General features: G+C 32.1%; 1 protein-coding gene across 2 annotated transcripts; it reads left to right on the top strand.

Annotated features, from left to right (window-relative positions):
- The first annotated feature begins 1,613 nt into the window (after positions 1 to 1,613).
- LOC108565267 (putative inorganic phosphate cotransporter) lies at positions 1,614 to 21,229 on the top strand. Of its 2 annotated transcripts, none has more exons than XM_017924630.1 (9): positions 1,614 to 2,023; positions 18,215 to 18,402; positions 18,452 to 18,706; positions 18,936 to 19,023; positions 19,835 to 20,055; positions 20,127 to 20,276; positions 20,343 to 20,475; positions 20,538 to 20,779; positions 20,851 to 21,229. In XM_017924630.1, the coding sequence occupies exons 1-9, from the start codon at positions 1,960 to 1,962 to the stop codon at positions 21,031 to 21,033; spliced, it is 1,524 nt and encodes a 507-aa protein (XP_017780119.1). In that variant the 5' UTR covers positions 1,614 to 1,959; the 3' UTR covers positions 21,034 to 21,229. The 2 variants fall into 2 exon arrangements, with proteins under 2 accessions (XP_017780119.1, XP_017780117.1); XM_017924628.1 differs by lacking the exon at positions 1,614 to 2,023 and adding an exon at positions 13,749 to 14,493.
- Positions 21,230 to 21,948: the final 719 nt, after the last annotated feature.

The following is a 21,948-nucleotide window of genomic DNA, read 5'->3' as shown; positions in this document are numbered from 1 at the left end:
AAAAAATAAAAAATTCAATCTACTATTCGAAAGTTATATAATAAATCGAATGACGTGATCGCAATTGCCCGGATTAATCGATTGTTTATTTTTATTGCTTCTTTTGTTTTATTTATTTATTTATCCCAATATGCACTTAATCTTAATTAATCCATTATTAATATTCGAGATTAATTTATATCTTAATTTTATTTATTATTTTTATTGGTGCAAACAGAGAGAATAAAATGTGTGCGCAAGTGAATCGAGAGGAATGCATTTGGTGAGGTAATTTTGCTCATGAATTATGTATATAGACTTGATGCAGGTGTGTTACGACATAGTCCAGATTGGATTTTTAACAAATAATTATCGTGATACACTTGGGTTCAGATGCAATCTGTGAGGAGGAATCCATTTGAATAAACGCAACGAGAGATAATTTGAAGAGAAAAAAATTGGGAACGAAACCGTTTAGCGGATCTCTGGAATCGACGGATGGGATAATTATTGGCCATAAAAGATAATTGTAAATTACTGTGCTGAGAGAAAGAAAGAAAGATGTGGCTGCTGCTGCTGCTGCCGCTTTCAAATTAAATTGCGAAACTCGTTAAGTTTTGGAACGGTCGAAATTTCGGTTTTATTTTTTTGATGTTGTTGTTATAAATATTCTTGTAGAATTTCAATTTGTAACGACGAGATGAAATACTACAGCTTCACAATCTGAAACGGTTATCGGGCGAAAGGAAATCCTCTGGCGATTAGAAGGAATCACTACGAAGATTAGATAGATTGAACTTGGGAAAAAAAAAATCGAAATGTACAAGTTCTGTATTTATTCGGTTTTTCTGAACTATTTCCTTTCAATTAGAATTAGAATTTATTAATAATATGTGATAAGTGTATAAATCAGTGTTTATATCTTATATACAAAATAATGTTTCATTAATGTAAGATTAGTACTAGTTTAAAAATGAAGTAATACAAGATAATAGATATGAAATTACTAAACAGAAATAAATCTTGTAAATATTTAGTTTTAATATATTTATTTCAATGTAGATTTATTACAAAAAAAATCTATACTAACAAACTGAAACTATCATTCTTTATAGGACATTATCAATATAGTTTTAGCAACATATTTGATAAGCTTTAAAGGAAAAATTTTTCAATTCACCAACTAGATTAATTTCATGAAATTATTTAATTTTTTAACTTTTTTATCATTTTTTTTTTAAATTATTGTTTTGAATATGCAACAAGTATGCCTTAGATAAAAAGATGAAGATATTTTAACAATGAAAACGAATATTTCTGTTTTACTTTAATGAATGAGAAACTATGAAAGTTCTTTGATATCAACAACAACAACTACAAAAACATAGATCAGGAGTGTCTAGATTTTCCCTCCACCTGATGATGGATGATGATATTACATTGTAGGAGGAAAAAAAAAGGACGTGTGTATGAAAAATCCATGTACAATGCATACGGTTTTGAGTACGGGTGCAAGGGAGAGGGAGAATTGGAGCGAGATAAGTGATAACAATGCTTACCTACACATACATATATATATATACATTTTAATGAATTGAATCAAGGTATTTATAGAGAGGACGGTCAGACCATTGCAAATAACTTTCAGACGTTTGTACGAAACGGATTTGTACGTACGTTGAAATATTTTACGAAAGTTCGTTTGAGAGTATTACAGTCGTCAGTGACCGCCAACCTGTGGCGCGGAAAACACCGCGGCGCTCTTTATATATATATATAAATAATATACAAAACAACTGTCCGAACACAGAAGGCACGGAACGCCTTCAAAGTACAACAACAACAACAACAGAAGAACACAATCCATCAACACAATCAGCAGAAGAGACGGAAACACTGTCCGAGTGTATCCGTTTTTCTCTGTTGCATTTCCGAATTACATTCCACCAAAACGAAGTAAAAACTTAAGTTTTCAAAAAAATGGGTCTTGGCAAGGGGACAGCAATTGAAGCCGAACAGGAGCAGCATTACGAGAAACCGAAATGTAAGTACCATTTGTTCAATTTTGTATTGTGAATTCTAAAATCGTTAATTTTTATTCATCAAAACTTAAAATTTCTTAACGAAATGCTCATAAATTTGAAGTTTTATACCAATTTAATTAATTTCCTTCTTTAAAACTAAAATATTAAAAACTAAGAATTATTACAAATTAATTATTTCCTTATTCAATTTTGATGAAAATAAGTATGTGACAGTAAATTTTTTCCTTATTTTAACGCAGAATAAACTGCAATTTAGATAAAATATACTAATTGTTAATTAAACAATTAATTATCTTAATCCAGATACGATTTCTGATAAGAAAATCTCCGGTAATTTATCTATTATTTTTTTTGTTCTATCATTAAACAATGTATTTCTACGATTTATTTATATAAATATTGTTGCAATAATTGCACAAAAACAAGAATTGTACGAAGACGTAAAGTTTGTAGTTAATAAACTATTAACATTTATGTAATTATTTATAACAACATTGAATAGAAATGTACAAAATATCCTAATTGTTGTAATAAAAATTTGATTATCTTAATCTTGATATAATTTATTTTTTTTGTTGATAACAAATCTCGTGCAAATTCTCGTTTTTCTTTTTCATAATTAATAATTAATTAACCAAAAAGTAACGTTATTTATGTTGAAATAAAGTAAAAATAACTGATTTCTTTAACAATAGGCGATTTGTATGTAAATCTATACAAAATTATAACTAATTTTACGAATTAATTGTAACACTTTTTTCTTCTTTCTTTTTTCTATTATTAGAGCATAAAAATAAAGAAAGCGTTGCATAGCATTAAACAAGTGAATGTTATTTATGAAAACGAAGGAAACTTCACCACTCGTTTTTCTCGTATAATCAAATAATAATAAAAGAATATACGCGACGTGTGATTAAAACGTTTTAAAATAAACGTGCGTATCTTTCGTTGACAGCAAAAAAAAAACAATAAATAAATGGAATTCCAACAGCTTCTATTTCGCAAAACCAATAAAAGAAAATCTTGTTTATTTTGCAGAAGAAGAAATAATAAAATACGCGTTTTATGTAACTGTTATTGTTAATTTTTATTGGTTGACAATTTGTATATTTTATTAGCAATAAATCGAAGCTAATTCATTAAAGAAAACGATGTTGAAATATGTTTTCTTAATGTAATTTGTTTAAAGTCGATTCTTCACAGTTCAAGTGTGAAAAAGAAATTATTTACTTTTATAAATTGCTTTGATTTTCTTAGATTTAGTGACTAAATTAAGATTTGTTAGAAATGTAATAATTTGTTGAAGTTTATGATTAAGTGTGAAAATAATTCGAAGAACGTCGTTTGCAGAGAAACGTTTCCTAGTAGAAAGGAAAATCTCTTATATACATTTCGAGAGGGAAAAATAAATAATTGTGCAGGAATATAAAGAAAGTGTATCTTTTATTTACATTGATACAAGCAAGCCACGAATATAACAAGTTTGCTTTACGTCTCAGAATTTTGGATAAGTTTACTTTTGTACGAACGAACTCCACTCGACTACGTAATAATCACCTACATTTATCCACTTTATCAGTATTTTCATTGACATACAGTCATTATCAAATTGAAGTGAAAAATAATAATATAATCAATGTTTAAAAATTTTAAACTAAATTCATTATTTAACTTAACTTATAAAGTATAAAAAAATATAAGGTAAAACTGGTCGCGTCTCAACAAACTGAACAAAGTTTTTGATGTTTTTACAATGCGCCTCTTTCGCATCAACGTCCGTTGCCAATCCTCAAATTCTTCTCTTCATATACCTGAGAGACTGCGGTCAAGGTTTCAACATTATTTTTTTCTTTATTTTTCGGCTGCGATTATCATTCTTTCGTCCTCTCAAACTTTCGCGCAACGCACGAGGGTTTTTCCCGAATGACCGTTTCGCATTTCTGAATGTAATTGAAGCGAACGCAAGAAACGGAAGAACCTTGTTGTCGTCGCATTAAACTTGACAATTTTTAAATATGTCGATTGTTGTTCTTTATTCACTAACAAATTGTATTGTTGTGAGTGTAAGTTTACATGAAGATGACTCAGAGGAGTACGGTTAATTTCAGTAAGCAAGAATTGATTGTATCATTAAACTTGTATTAAACAAAACTTGATGATTAAAAATGCATTAGAAAACTTGAATCGAAATTTACACTAATCCATTATTAATTTATTAAAGAACAATTTAAAAGTATTAATATTTTCCATTTGATACTTATTACAACACAATTTAAAAGCCACTTAAAGTTAAACAAATTGTCTTGGGGAGATTACTCGAATGGGTGATTCTACTTTCAAGTGTAAATTCTATTATCGTTACATTGAAACTTGCACTTATCGCATAATTTCATTGCGTTTAGATTGCGCAAGTATACAAATTGACCTTTTTTGTATATAGAAAGTGCAGCAATGCACGAAGAAATGTTCCACAAATTGCAGCCAAGGACTAGGCAATATGTACAATTTTTTTTAAATTTAATTACATGCTTTTAGTTGAATTAATTAGTAACAAGAATTGCAGATATTTCTATATTAGGTAACAAGAATGCCTTGCTTAATAATCAATTAAAAATATCGAATTGGTTAGTTTTAAAAGTTTTTTCTCTTTAATTCGATGAGAATTTGCAAATTTATGAAAATCATTCAATTTAATTAACTAATAAAATTACTCATTAATTAATCTTTATTTTATTATAACTTTTTAAATATCATGAACATTAATGAATGCAAATTATGGTAAAGTTAATACAAAAAAAACTAGTAGAATAATTGTTAATTTAGTTGTTCAAATTTGCATTAAATTGAAGTAAAGTATCAAAAAATTATTTGCAATTTCAGGTAAACATTTGCAATTTACGAACTTTCATTAAAATTTTAGAAGTTTCTTTTTGGTCCTAATTGGATAAATTAAACTATACTTATTTGTCTCGAATTGAAGCAATTGAAATCTGCGTCTATTGTCTTTATTTCACTATAGTTTCCTGTCTCCAATTGGAAAATATATTCAAATTGCATCAATAAAAACTAATAAATTCATCATTTTCAATTGCAACTTTACCATTCGATGCATTTGCATAATTTGCTGCAAGTGTCGAATCACAGTGGACGTGAGGTGAAATGTTATGGGAAATGGATTGAATTCGAACTGTTGCTAATTGAATCTCTTCAAATTTAATATCTCATCCTATAAATAAGTTATGAATTATTTACAACAAAAAAAAACAATTGTTGACACGATTTCGAGTCGAGTAAACGTGTTATATGCGGTTTTTTTAAACTGTTTTCTTTGTTGAGTCTATTTTTCTCCGGATGGAAAAACCTTGATGCGAAATGGTTCTGACATTCACAAGAACAATGATGTTACGCAAGATCAGCTTTTGTATTCCGCGTATGCAGTTGGCGTGCGCGAAAAAAAAAAATGTAAACAATATCTTGCATATGGGCGGAGCGGAATTAGTGTATGAGGACAATTAGTGAATTTGTATTTGGCATCCGTACGTACGCACGTCTGGATAACTTTCACGAAACGAAGTGAGAAAATGATTGAATGAATGTGAAAGAAAGAAAGAGCGATAAAGTTGAAGAAAACGCGGGTTTCTTTCGCTACAGTTTGCTGGGTTAGTAGTTATAGCTGGGGATTTAGAAAACACGAATAAATCAATCAATATCTAGAGCAGATTCCGAGCGCGAATGCCAATTGATATCGATCAATCAGTGTAATAGCCTTTAATTGGAATCCCAGAGACGCACAGATTGAGAGAATAAACGAGCGCACTTAATAATGTAATTGCATTGGGTAAAAGGTGTGATTTATAGTTGCACGATTTAATGACTTTAAGCGAAGAGCTAAAATACAGTGAAACCTCACACAGTGCTGATTCACTATAGTACGGTTTTAAATTGACCAAAATTATACTTTATGCTGTTTAATCCTCGATTAGTTTGATTTCAAACAATGCCAGATATTATCCGCACTGTGCGAGCTAATTAAAAATTGCGATTACGAAAATAAACTTGTAGAAATAATGATTAATAATTAAATCTCAAAAAATTAATTGTTAAATCAAATTATAAATTCATCTTCCTGTTTCTATTTTTGTGTTTGTTTAAGATTCGCCATTCGATATTAGCTCTCATTTGAATATGTTCGTTCGCATTCATTTGATTCTGGCAAAGCAAGAGATTTCTCTGTCTCTAATTTTAAACCGTTTTTGGCTTCGATGTAGCCAATAAACGAACAAATACCAATTCGGAATTCCGAATTCGCCTATCCCAATATCCTTTTTTTTTGTTGCTCATTGTAAACAGAATTGTGCAGCAACAGATAAAGGCACGAAATAATTGCAAATCGTGTAATGTGCAGCCTTTCATTCGATGACCGCAGCTCACTTCCTCGTTATTTGCAAAATTGAGTAATGCGAGTCGAGTGGATAGATTTTTCTGTTTGCTTCCTTAATCAATATTTATAGCTGCAGTATATAAAATATAAAAACAGAAAGAGAAACAAAAAAGTAATAGCATTTAACTGAAACGAGTTTCTTGTTCATTCTAAAGTGAAAGGTTATTTAGAATTAATTTGTTTAAGCAAACCGTTAAATTAGATTCATTTATTATTTCAAGAAAGAGACATAAAAAAAATGTTACAAAGTTCTATTCAAATCAATTTTCCAATCAAATAAAATTCATTTTATGAGATTTGTGTTTCAAATTTCCTTTTAATCTTTATAAATTTCGTAAAGTTAGTTAAGAATGAAGCTGCTAATACTAAAAGATGAAAATACTTTTATTGTTTATTGATTACAAACAAATTAGTTAAATTTGTAAGTAAAAATTTTAATCCTTATAAAATTTATATTTCAAACTAAGAAAATTCAAGCATAAAATAGATTTGTTTTTCTCATCTAAATTCATAGAGTACTTTCGAATTGCTTTTAAATCCTAATATGTTTATTGAGGGAAAACCGATTTTACTGCAGACTTATTTGTAAATTAAACACTTTTTCTGCTTCTGTTTTTCTTCAATCGTATAAAATCCAATTTGTTGTTTCAATATATTTTATAATTCAATATTTTTACGAGACACAATTTAATTATTGACCCACTTTTTATGGCTCTATTATTTAAGTAAATAGATAATAAACGTAGCTTCATCCGTTTTTATGATGGTATTTACCGTATTTAGTCTTCCAGATAAGACGAAGCCGCTTTTAGTGCATTGAAATTGTCAAATTTACATAAAATTTATGAATTATTAATAAATATTATTCAATGTAATTGGTACAATCGGTATTTTCAATATTTATGAATTGATAAAAATTGAAATTAAAAAAAATTACAAAAGTTTTAAGATATATTCGAATGGTTAATATATATCCTATGACTGTAATTGTTCAGTAATCTAAAATGATTCAAAACTAATATTGCAAATACTTAATTTTTCTTACAGATTATTAATTAAATATTTTCATAATATTTGTCCTTAAATATTGCAAAATACAGGAAAAACCTGTCGGTTGGAAAAATACGTTTGTGTTTTCGTAACCATGGATATCCCTGTTTATATACTATAGTTGTATGTAACCAGTCGTACATTTGTGTTTAAATATAGTCTATAGTATATTATACTCGATATATGAATTGATTTAATTTAAACTTCTTTAGTAATAATTATTATTATTTTTAAATTACCTTACCTTATTGGTCTATCATGAAAGTAAAAGTGTGGAATTTCTTTTAATAATCTATTGAAATTCCCTAGCTTGTTGACATCGTTTTCAAATTTGTAAAATGCAAATAGAGAACGTACAGAGAATATTATAAATAATATATTTACTTTAATAATCTCCTAGGATAAGTGTATTGACCTCAAATTCTCTTTAATTTCCTTTACGATAAGGGAATCCCACCTCAACAATGAATAGGATTACAAACACATATCATTTCTTTATTTATTCCCAACGCCGCTCTTTATTCCAATCGGCTTCAGTAATAAATCTGATAAATACGATTTACATTTCATGTCAAGGGTGAACCGTGGGGCTCGGAATGATGCAGGATCGTAACGAGCCATAAGCCACTTCGATTTGTGGCAAAATTTCAATACTTTTGTTTTAGTAACAAAGAGGAGATTGTATACACGTGGACAGTTGGCTTTGAACGAGGTCAGAGTTGACAAACGACACTATTGAATAATGCCAATTTGCTCCAATTGAATCCTATTGCTTGATTACATAACGACATCTAAATATATTTACGTACAAACAATCGGACGATTCCAATACGAAAAAAACGAAAACGAAATAAAAGTAACAGTGTTTTGTTTTATTTTTATTTTGGCATACACCGATTGGTCAAACGCCAATTGTTTTCTTCTGTTTATTTATTTACTTATATCTTAATTAATTTATAACAAATTGTCAATTAATTTATGTTACGAATAAATCGTTTTTTTTTCTTTTGGCAACTACGGAATAGATTATTATAATGAGTAAGAATCAAATCTGTGCTTTCTAATTGCAATTGAAGCTGCGTAAATAATAATTAATTAATTTACCACCGAAATGAACAGAGAAATACCGAGATTACGGCTCTTCGGTTTTGTCATTGATAAAAAAAAACCGCTGTCTCTTTATCAACAAACCGAAAAAAAAACAGTATTTGTTAGGGCCATGTGGTTAACGTTGATAAAGCAAACATAACGTACAGATTAGAGGCGAAGTGCGATTACGGCTGTTCATTTTTCGTGGGTTTGAATCAAATAAAATACATAAAAATGTGATTGAAAAAAAAACTGAAAAAGTAAAGAATAGTTTAATGATTCACGTAATTAACGATTGACGTGGGTAGAGAAAATTTGCATTTGAAATGAAAAATGATTGAAAACACGTTACTTAATAATTATAAGCATAAATATTTAATGCACACCTCGACAAATAAACTTTTTGTTCGAGCGATTTGTTAATTAAGTTGCATAAGTTTGCATCTATTTTTTTGTTGTTGTGAAATAAGCGAATCGGAGGAGGCTGCTGCGAATAATATTTATTCTGTAAATAATCTTTTCCTCTCCACTTGGGGAAACCTTCGATAAGCCGAATCCTTGAAGATAACATTTCCAAGTTCAGATTCGGTTTTCAATGAAAAAATAAAATAATAACTCGTTTGCGCAATCGGCACGTTTCGAATCATCTTCAATTTGTTAACAAAAATAAATAACAACTTTGTCCACTTTATTCCTTAGAAAATGTACCCTCACAACTTCTGCAAATTGATTCGGATTATTTTTCATTCACAATGAAAATCGAGGAAATAGTGCGGTTTCGATCAGTCCGGATTTGCTATAGTACTAAATTACTACAGTCCGCGATATATGTTACAGTGACATCTATTTCCATTTGTTGTAAACAATTAAAAAATAGAAGGCTATGGATCACCCTTTCAACAGAAAACACGTTGTTTAACGTTTTTGCTAAATGTCCTTGTGAACTATAATTAACAAACTATGTTAACTATAAAAAATAAAGCAGTTTGGAGCTTGTATTTTCCTGATTACATAAATATACATACATAAAAGTAGAATTGTAAAATAATTATAATAAAAAAAACATACATAATTATAAGAAAAATCTTTAATTTCGTTTTTAACAGAAAATGTAAAATATTTTTAAACTTTTAAACTACAATTGAAATCTATATAACTTATATAATAAAACGTATTTCGATGATTAAATTCTTACGACTTGCGCAATTTCGTCAGATTTTTTTTATAAGCCTGACAATAAATTAAACGAAACGAAAATAAAAATTATCGAGATGTAATTGAAACAACAAGATGGGATTAAGTACGTTCCGTTTTCCAATCTCGCGAAGTTGAAATCTAATTGGATCGTAAATCAATTAAAAAAAAAACAATACTAATCCTTGCTACAAAAAAAAATGTACGTCAATGCGTTTCGTTTTTCGATTTTTGTTGCCCCCTTTCCAATCAACTTTTATTCCCGAAAAACTGCACGCATCGGCTTTTGCTTTCATTTGCAAAATCGATCGGACGACCTTAAAACAACAGTCAAAGTCCACGGGTTTTGGTGTCGTTGCACCTATACGTAAATACCGACTGTTTTACAATTATTATCATCATTATTATTATTTGCAGCTCGCATTATTTTTCGTGCAATCGTTTTCTTTTCTTTTGATTTCGCGCATTCAGCAAAGCTATTCGTTTGTTTTCAAGACAAATGAAAATCGCGAATATAAATATTCTAGTGTGCGGAAAGAAGGGGAGCGAGAGATAGAGATTTAGAACATAGCCAATGGTCATTAAGGCTGACATTGACATCGATGCCAATGACGGCGACTCGCGAATTTCGGTCAATGTCCAATTTTTAGAAGAGAACATACAAAAAAAACACGAGAATATCTCTGCTTTCATAGATTTTAATTTCTATAATAAAAAGTATTTTGTTTTTAAATATTCTTATTGTACTTCAACAAAAAATATATAAAAAATAATTGTGCGGAGTGAAATTGAAATGATTTGAAATTCTTGTGATTTGGTAATTAATATATTTCTATGCGAGACGTGTTTCATAATCAATTTAAATATTTTACGATTTCAATGTTCTCCTCTATTGCCAGTTCAGAATACCGTATCGATTCTAATGGTTCGTGGAAACTTTGCGTAAAACCTCTGACGCTTTTATAAGAGAACTTGGAGAACTTGTTAAACGCATTTAATTTGCTTTCATTTACTTCAAATTTTATGAATTATTAATGTAGGCTTACGCAACGAAGCGCCGTGCCTGAGAGGACATTGACATATTTCAAAATATATCTTTAATTTAATTTGTTGAGAAACAAATAATGTTTTTTTTTTCTTGAAATGTGTATTATTTTGTTTATGTTTTCTGCACGGCAAAAGATTCGAGGAAACGTAGCATTGAGGCTATTTTGAGAGGAACCCACAAGTTATGTATATAATAATAACTCAGATCGCGCTGCATATAAATAGTCCTTAAAGTAAGGATTCAAATGGAAGGAAACAGAGAATAAAAAAAAAACATTAAAACATAGTGTGCGTCGACGACTTTCAAGCAATTCACCTGAGAAACGCGTGCAAATATATTGGACATGAATCTCGTGCGTCGCGAAAATAGCGAATTTTACAATAACAACAAAAAAAAAATGAGGTAATTGTAAATGAGGCAGAATTACGCGTATTTTAGCACCCGACATAAGACCATGACTAATACGTTCAAAGGTGTAACCGATTCCTCTCATTCCTACGGCTTAATACTCGTAATCTTGTCACGGGTTTACTTAGTAATTAGTTTAATTAGCGCTGCTCGTGACGTAACGATACATCCCCACACGTTCGTCGTAGGTGCAACAGTCACATGGACAGATGTAATCTCGCCCACACGTGAATCTTATCTCGAGACTAAGGATTTTTCGTTTCCTTCAAATTCTCAAAATTTTGTACTCGAACATTTCAGAACTACCTGCTCAGAGAAATCTCTGAGCAGGTAGTTCGGAATGGAAAAAGGGATTTTCTACCTAAACCGAAACCTTCCACAAAAAAAAAATGATCATTTTGGAAATTGGTTTTGGTTTTTGTGCACCACGTGCGAGAGCCAAATCTGATTTCAATAATCGAAAGGTTACATTCGTCGATGCGCGGCCAAAAATTTTGGACGCATGCAGCGATAAATCAGGGTTTAAAAATAGGCGGGAAATACGAAATACGTGGTTGCGTACATAAACGAATCATCCTCTTTACGATTGCACTTTCAACGAAATCAGATAATCGAGAGACGAAATATTTATTAGGTTTTACATTCGACTTTTCTGAATGTAGAACATCAAAGTCAATGCTGTTTCGCATTTGCAACATGCATACAATAACATGTAATTAATTCTAGAACGTTCCGATCGCAGTAGTTTCAATGCGTTTATTAATACGTAGAGAAATAAAACCTTCTCGATATTAATTTAAAGCTGCTAATTCCGGCCTTGTAACAAAAATTCTAAGATTTCATTTTTACCTTGTAGGAAGGTAAAAAAAAATCAAATAATTATAATAATGATTTACATCCAATGGTGATTCTATAACGCGCATGACATTTTAAAATTGTCCTTCCGGTTATACCCAAACACAAATTGGACATTATTACAAACAAAATCGATTTAAAAAAGTGTATAATTGCTACATATAACCCAAAAAAACAAACTCATTTAAAATTGGGTTTTTTTTTAACACTTTTTCATTCAATTACAGCTGCTAATAAGCATTTTAAGTGTGATGGAATAAAATCTACAGAAAGTGTATTTACTAAACAGTTATTCCTATTGGTTAGGAAAATATCCTTTTTTCTTCTTAAATGATGATCAATTGGTTGAAAACATGATAAAAATAGAAGTGTTTCAACGAATTTAAAATTGGCGCACACTTATAAACGTAATAAGAAAATAATATTTGCATGTCTTAAATAAATAATTATTTTCTTTATTAGTTTTCTGTTTATTAGAATCTGATTCATTTCAGAATTATTTTATTGTTTTATGTGAATATAGTTAAATTAAAAAAAATATAAATTAGTGTCTTGAACAATTTTAATATTGTGAAACATCTTGAAATGAATTATGCTTCTGTATATTCTTGCCATTATGTTGTTGCCATTATCAAAATAGTGGGAATTACGTATATTTCAAATTTCATGATTGTGAAACATTTGTAAAATTTTATTTAATAGTAAATTAATCAAGTTTTCTGTAAAGTTTATAAAATAACTGTTATTTTGACGTTGACATTTTATGGTTGGTTATGAGCCTGTAATATTAATATTGTAATATGCTTAATTATTTCTATTTCAATTACTATATTGTAACTAAAGTCTTTTTAGTTGTGAAACACTTTGAAAATATTATTTAATTGTCAGCAAATGGATCAAGTTTTCATTGTTTAAATAACCGTCATTTTGACGTTGCCATTTTGTTGTTAGTTATGTGCTTTTCGAATGCGAAGCTATTTTACATGGATAATCTCTACGGCTGTGAAACATTTTGTAAATGTTAACTAATAAATAACAAATGAATCATGCTTCTTTGTATTCTTAAAATAAGTACATTCTGAAGTCGGTTTTTGTTAAATGTTGTTTTGAGCGGATCGTTAATGAATTGTAGGAATGGATTTTATACCTGGAAAAGTTGTTGGCTTTTGCGACATTGCGACACAAATAAATAAAATGGCGCTTTGGTGCGCACAACATTTTCTGCGTTGGTCCGCAGGAATTTCGTTACGAAATTTGAATGCAAAAAAAGTGATGCATTATCGTTTATTGAAGGGGGGAAAATGGATGCGTGGAAATTTGGAGCGTGTGTGGTTGCCTACGGCGAAGCACGTGGATTACGCACAAGGAAGAAGAAGAAGAAGAGAAGAAAAGAGCGCACTTGGAACGCGTCCATCGGCGTCGCCGATCTTTTCTTTCTCTCTTTCATCCACCTCTGCTTTGTTGGAAGAGGGGAAGAAATGTACCGATAATGATGATGATGAGGGTGGGTCTTTGAGGCGGAAATTCTTTAAAGTCGGATAGGTGGAGGCGCGTTCGCTCGCTCGCTCGCTCTTTTTTCCACCCATTTCGAATTCGAAATGTGTATAAGGTCCGAGCGTGCTGGTTGTCTCTGTTCAGAAGAGGCTACGACACTGCGTGTATATATATATACATATATACATTAAAAGTATAGTAACATAGAGTCAGCATTGTGTGTGTACTCGAACACGTTTTGTTCGTAGTGTCTCTGAGCAGCAAGGAGCACGTGTTTGTTGGAGGGAATCCGAAGTGAATTTCACAGTCATACTCATTCGGTCGAGGTGTCCCGGCGCGCCGCTCATTTCGTTATCCTCCGCTGCTAACTACCAAAAAGGAAGGATTTTCGCGCATCCGTGCTGTTATCTATACGTCGCGACTTAAGTTATACATACTTGCACACATACACCGAAATATATCTATATATATATATATATATATAGATATATATAATACACAAGTAAACTACTCCAAGTAGAAAGGAACAGTCGAGATCTGCGGTGCTTAAAGGCTTAGTTTAAGCCATGCTGTAAAATATAAAAAAAAATATTGTGCGTTTATTTATATATATACACATGATTTTTTTCGCTGCGAGAATTCCGGTAATAAAATGTCGATATTAATATTATGACCTATAAATTTTGGCGTCATTATCAATCGTGCCGTTGAAGTTGTTGTAATTGCCTGAAAGCATCATCATCATCATCGTCGTCGTCGTCGTCGTTGAAACATCTTCACCGTCTTCAACATGAGTCGTCCAAGGACCGGCGAGGATCGCAACAAGAATGGATACATTGCCGTCTTCGATCAAGCCAACATCCACGAAACGGAAACCAAGAAGCATCAAGGTTCGTTACGCATTTTACACCAGAGAAGAAAAACAGAAAATTCGCCATAACAAATTCGTAGTTGCGCTTGCGACCACAGTGCACATGTGTACAAGAGAATAGAGAAAAAATGTAAAGAGAGAACCGGACGCCACGTGCTTCTGGAATTCTTGAAATTTCAAAAGCCGTACGTCTTAGCTTCGACTCGTCGTCGCCCGGACTCAGACTCTCTTGGCGGGTGAGAGTTCCAAATTCCAAACTCTGAAAATAATCCACGCCGCTTTGACAAAAAAAAATTAACTTTTTGACGAAAAAAAAATAAATAAAAATACACACATGATGCAGCTTCTCATGCATGCCCAACGAATATACAACAATTCGATGAGGATAATTGGCGACATCCTCATCATTTAATTGTTCGCGAATTTGCGTCACGTCCTCCCCGAATCACCAGAAAAAAAAAGGTAAATTTAGAACACATCAACCGTGTGCGCGACGACGCCAAAAGTAAATTACATAATATGTAAATCTGCGATTCACGAACTTGAACTATCAACCGTGAAGGTTGCATCTGCATCAATTTAACATACATAACATAACATTAATTGAAACCCCATCAACCGTGAAGAAGTTGCTGTGTGTCAATTCAATTCGCGAAATTTGTTAAATACAAATAGAAAAGTAATTAATTTAACGCGTCTATTTTTGAGTGTGTTTGCATGGAAAACAAAGGCGGCATTAATTAAAACCGTAACCGACGTAAGCGATTTTCCTGGTACCTTAAACGCTCATTGCAATTAAAACGCGCAATTGTCCGAAGATAATTAACGGCAAACTCCGCTCAAAAATTTAAATACATAAGCAAATCATCATTTTACGGCACAGTTTTCGTTGATGAAGAATTCTTGCATTCTGCTAAATAATAATAATACATGTTTTAATGTTTCACTGCAATCATTTTGTTTTGAACATAAAAAGCAATTAAATTATTTTCTATTTTTAACTTCTAACAATTTTATAAGTTTAATAAGTTTTCCTCATAAAGTGTTTTACATAGGATGTGGAAAAACCATAATAGAAATTATGTAAAAGATTTTTTTTTTGCTTCATTGAACCATGAAATGAGCACTAAAACAATCGTTTTCTTTTTACCGCAAAACCATCATCACTCGAATTTACTCATTTTATTTAAAAAATATTCAATAATGTGGTTAAAAGTCTTAATTTGAAAATTTTCATTTTTACCATTTCCACAAATTATCATTTATTAATAGTTGCAAAGATAAATTAATCGTATTTTTTTTTTAATTTCTTATACATTTATGAAATTAGTTTGAATCAGGTCTACTTTGAAAGAGAAACTATTCATAAGAAATCAATTTGAATTTAAAGCAAATTTCAACTGTATATTTTATTTTTTTAAATTGAAGAAAGTTTGAAATATATTTTTCTAAGCTTAATTGCTTCTGGTCTTTAAACGCCTATGTGAATACTTAAATGCTAATAAATAAAGACAGGTTCAAATTCCAGTTTCCATGTAGTCTATTTCGTAATTGGAAACGTATTCGTTTGAGGCTGCAGACAGAAGTCTATGAAAAAATTATGAATAAATCCTTGTGATGTGTTTCCCCTTGAAATTTGCAAAAAAAAAAAATCAGATAGTCGAGTTCACAGGGTTAGCTACAGTTTGCATGTGAATGTAGGAAGAAAATTAAAAAAGAAACTGTTTCGTTAAAGCCTTTTTTTTTCACTTTGAACAAATTCTAGTTCGATCGGATCGAATTCGACTGTCGAATTTAAACAAATGTATTTTATTAATAGACCTTGTCCCGTGTTTAATAGTGTCGTGTTTCAATTTAGAGTTAGTGAGTGAGTGTGTAAGAGAAAGAGCAATTCGCATCCTGAACGTGAACTTACATCACATCCACACACATTCGCGCACTAACTAACTACATACAGCCCCGCTTTTATTTAGATTTCGCAAAATTCAAATGTTTATCTAATGACTGTGATTACGCATCGCGTGTTCCATCATCACGTTTGTTACCAACGAAACCACAATCTTCATATATTTTAATATACATATCAACAAAGTTTTTTTTTTGTAATTTTTCATTAAAAAGAATGAACATGAAAAGAAAAGACTCTACATGAATATAAAAGATTTTATTTCTGGTTAATTGTGAAATTATGAAGTGCTGTATTTATGACTAAATGCTGGTGGTAAATATTATTGAAACGTCGACTCGTAATTGACAGGTCGATAAATATTAGTTGGCGAGGACGATGTTGAAAATTCCCCCCCAATGAATGAAACGTTTTGCGCAGTTTTCTCTCGAATGAAAATAGTAAACAAATGTTATCGAATCAAACAAACAAAAAAAAAACACAAAAAGATCCAAGTTTTATCAACGAGAGTTCCTAGTATTTTTTTTTCTCTCGCTCAATATAGTCAACGATGTAATTGAAGGCCGAATCGAAACTTGTCACATTTTACGCACACTTGACTTTGAAAATACGACGATATTTAATAGAATCGATGCCAGTTTCATAATCTATAATCGGTTCGGTTAAACTTGCAGTTTCAGTTAGATAGGCCGCGTTCGCTTTATCTGTTTGCCACTTAAGCGAGCGCACCTCACAGCCAATATCTACATTGCAATTACGCTAATAATAATAAAAACTTCCATGAAATATTCCGTTTCGAGCGAAACGTAATGGATACGAACGTTACAGTTTGAGCAAAGAAAACTCAATGCACGTTGAATAGAAATTCAATTGGGATCACGAGACGAACGCATGGGCTTTTCCTGGCATAATCACCGCGGAGTTTCCAACGAACTAAAAGTCACTTTTTCGCCAAATTTCATCATCTTGTGCAACATAGTTTTTAATCAAAATGTAAACTCATTACGGCTCAGTTTAAATTAATTAAGATTAGAAGTAGATTAGGAGAATTGGATTACGCATTAAGTATTAACTTATCAATTTATCTAGTTTTATTTCTCTCGCTCGATGCAGTATTATTATTATTATTAATAATAATAATTGTATTAATTTGGAACGCAAAGAAAGTACGTTTCATCCGAGAGAGAGATTAATATTTTATAATCCGAAGGTTAGTGTTGACGTCCATCGCGAATACGTATTTTTTTTATTATCTTGAGCCAATAAACAGATAATTCCTATATATGTGTCTGTTATTAAATTATTGCCGCTGCTTACTTCGATGTTTGAACAATGGGATTCCCGAGGGTTGGGGGAAAAACAAAGCAAAACAAAAAAAAAAATAAATGAGTGGAAATTAATGCGTCGACTTGATCTAAAAATAAGCGTATTTCAAGTGGTGCAAATGCGTTTCAAGTGGATCAAGTGGATTACGTGTAATTTTTCCGGCATGAAAAACAAAACAAAACAAAAAACAAGTCCGGAAAAAATATGTTGCACCAACAGTTTTCCTTTCTACCCAATTCCGTAAATTTCGCATGACACAGCGTAATTTATGATATCGTTTCGAAGTCCATAAATCGTTCTTAATTGTGTGTATCATCGATAATGGAGCGCGCCGACCGTGGATTAACAAATGTAACAACAATCGGTCGCAGTTATCCATTGATGTTTTTCTTTTCCACGCTATTTATTGACATTGAAAATTGTTCGCGGAGCTGCGCTAATGGAAAAAGAAAATGAAGATTGTTGCGAAATGATTTTGATTTTTTTGTTGTTTCTTGTGTGTTTTCAGCATGTTTCGGTACGAGGCATATGGTCACGCTCATGCTGTTCTTGGGTATGGCCAATGCGTACATCATGAGGACGAATATGTCCGTCGCCATCGTCGCCATGGTCAACAACACGGCTTTGAATATGATAGGTGAACATTCCGATGAACCGATTGATGATGAATGCGGCATCGTGGAGGACGAGGAAGAGGTAACATAACTTGTTGCTCTAACAGTTTCTTTAAATTTGTTGTTTTTAGGTGGATCCTCCTCATCTGGACGGGGAGTTCTTATGGGATTTCGACCAGCAAGGCTACATCTTGAGCTCCTTCTTCTACGGCTACGTGATCACACAGATTCCGTTCGGTATCCTGGCCAAGCGGTACGGAAACATCTACTTCTTGGGCGTCGGGATGCTGATTAACTCTGTGTTCGGTTTGCTGGTGCCGATCGCGGCTCAAGAGGGAGGCCTCTGGTGGTTAATTGCAGTCAGATTTATACAAGGACTCGGGGAGGTGAGTAGAAGCTAGCAAGCTGTACGGAGTGAGAAAAGAAGCCCATTTTTGTGTATAAAACAAACAAACAAAAAAAACAAAAAAAAAAGAAACACGCACACAAAATGTAATCTTAATAACAAATTTTCATAATGAAACGTCGCGAAACAAAAGAAAATGGCAAAAATGCGGCGTTGTTGTTCTCACTTGTGTACCTTGTCTTGGTACTGAAGTGTACATTTCTGGTCAGGGCCCTATTGTACCATGCACGCACGCTCTTCTGGCAAAATGGATTCCACCTAATGAGAGAAGTCGTATGGGTGCGTTCGTTTACGCAGGTATTATAATATTTTCTGCATTCTAAACAAAAAACAAACAAAAGAAAAATAATTGGATTTTCAACAAAAAAAAAACAATTCTTTTACGTTAGAAGGAAACGCAAACCATCTACAGAGATCACCTACATCGTTCCCCGAGCAGTAGTCGTAACTTAATACATAAAAAGCCGAACTTTGGACCAAGCAAATGGATAATTAGCGAACAGCGAGCAGCAAATTCAATTCCTTGAAGCGCTCGATGAGCAATTCGGTTTAAATATAAATTAACGCGCGCGTCGCAAATGCAATCGGCGGCAAATTCATTAAGCTGAAAAAGGCTATTACCAATCGGCTTTGACCTTAAACTTAGTTTTGATTGAAAATAATTAAAAGGGGAAACGATGTAGCGGGGCTGAAACTTGGTTGGATTGCGTTTCTCTCTCTCTCTCTACAAATTCCGTTATGTAAGTATGAACAAATTTATTTTTTTTTTTTGATCCCATAATATCTTTGTGTGTGACAGAAACGTTTTTATTTCTTACTTTTTTTTTTCTCTATATATTTATAAAATATACATATATTCTCTTATTCGTATACCAATTCATTGGTGGATGATATATTTATTATTTTCTATTTATTTAAATTTAATTTATATTTCTTTTTATGGTTGAAAGCGCAAAGTGTGTTTCGGTAATTTGAAATTAAGAACTAATATAATGTGTGCAAGAATTTTTGTCTCGAGATATCTATTTCGTTATTTATTTTTTTTTCTCAATAATTTCGCCTACGCCCTGTCACGATGAACCTACAGAGATCGTTTCGAATGTTTTAGGTGCCCAATTCGGTACAGTGATTTCAATGCCCCTCAGCGGGCTTCTGTCTGTATCCGATGGAAGATGGCCTTCGATCTTCTACGTTTTCGGCGCCATCGGCACCGTCTGGTCACTGGCGTTCCTGTACTTTGTTCACGAAGACCCGGAAGTACATCCCAAGATCAACCCGGACGAGAGGAAGTACATCTTGAACTCGCTTTGGGGCACTCAGGGCATCACCGTAAGCACCACACACACACTCAAACATATCAATCAATACAAATCAATAACACTTTTTATCTGTATCATCAGATGCCACCAATTCCATGGTTGTCCATCCTGAAATCGCTTCCGTTCTGGGCCATCCTGATCGCCCATATGGGTCACAATTACGGTTACGAAACTTTGATGACCGAACTGCCCACGTACATGAGACAAGTACTCCGTTTTGATATCAAAAAGGTATGTTTTCAATTAAAAATAAAGCACACAATTCACTCAATAACATTATTGAAATTCGCTTTGCAGAATGGTTTCCTATCAGCTCTCCCGTACTTGGCCATGTGGATCTTCTCGATGGGCATCAGCCACGTCGCCGATTGGATGTTGAACTCGAAATACTTTACGCATACCGTCGTGAGGAAAATCCTCAACGGAATTGGTAATTTCTTTACCTTCAATCGTAACTTTCAGAGTTTATTTGTTGCTTCGTTTTTTGTTTAGGTCAATACGGTCCAGGTGTAGCTTTAATTTGTGCCGCGTTCACCGGTTGCGATCGTTGGTTGACCGTTTCCATTTTGACCATCGGCGTCGGCCTCAACGGCGGTATCTATTCCGGCTTCAAAGTGAACCATCTGGATATTTCACCGAGATTCGCCGGCATCCTCATGTCGTTCACCAACTGCTTGGCCAATTTGGCCGGTCTCTTAGCGCCGATCTTTGCTGGAAACATCATCAAGGGTCGAGTAAGTTCTCAACCATCAAAATCACAAAGCACCAACGAAATAAATAAACAAATTCTTAACTTTCTTTGCAGCCAACGCAAGCTAAATGGAGGATAGTCTTCATAGTTGCTGGAGTCGTGTACGCAGCCTGCTGCACCTTCTACATGTTCTTCGCGTCCGGCGAGAGACAGGATTGGGACAATCCAGACAACGACGAGGCGAACAGGGAAAAAGATCCCGAAAGGAACGGAAGTACTCAAGTCACGAGTACATAAGTTTAGTTATTATTACATATTTTTTTTTATCAAGTGCAAGAGGAAAAGACATTTTTTTTTATTCGGTATAAATGATTACGAGTGAAATGATCGTGGCAGCAGCAGCTACTAGGATTTTAGGTTTAAACAAAACATTTTTTTTTGTTATTTATTTGTTAAAACACGAAGATTATTTATTATGATGTTAGAAAAAAAAAAACACAGAAGAGAGGCAAAAATGTTATTTTGTATTCTTTCAAACTATAGACGCGTTTTTAATCAATTATTTAAATTATCAATTAGTTTTACTTCCATGCACACAAAAAAAAACAATTATACAAATTAGTGAAAGAGAGAGAGAGTGAGAGAGGAAAAACCTTAGTACAATTGAGATTGTATATAAGCTACAAAAGATATACAACCAAAAAAAAAAATAAGAAACAACCCGATATACATTATTTTTTTTTTAAGTATATGTGTAGTATTAAATGCAAAACGTTTTAGTTATAATTCTCCTCTTCACCCCTTTTGTTTTTTAAATTTTTATTATTACGAAACTTTTCTCTGAACGAAACAGAGAAGAAGAAGAAAGCAAGTGTTTTATATATACATATTAATATTTATTTAGTATTATTACTGTCCTTCTCTTACTACTTTATTCAATTTTTATTATTTTCTTTTAATTACCGCTTATATTTTACTATTTCCTAATTATTAATTACTATTATATAATTAGACCAATACTCAATGATAAAGTTAAAAAAAAGAAATCTTGTTGTACATATTTATTGTTGAGCCAAAACAAAAAAAAAATTGATAGAGAAAGAGAGTACAGAATTCGTCTCAAGTAATAATTAAAAAAAAATGAAAATTATGGAACGGGTAAACACGATTGTGATTTTGTAACGATGCTGCATCGTTCCACTTTGATTTATT

The sequence above is a fragment of the Nicrophorus vespilloides genome, unplaced genomic scaffold (genome assembly GCF_001412225.1).
Source record: "Nicrophorus vespilloides isolate i.1.1-1 unplaced genomic scaffold, Nicve_v1.0, whole genome shotgun sequence".
NCBI lineage: Eukaryota > Metazoa > Arthropoda > Insecta > Coleoptera > Silphidae > Nicrophorus > Nicrophorus vespilloides.
The sequence above is the reverse complement of the archived record's forward strand: the minus strand, read 5'-3'. Positions and strand labels throughout refer to the sequence as shown.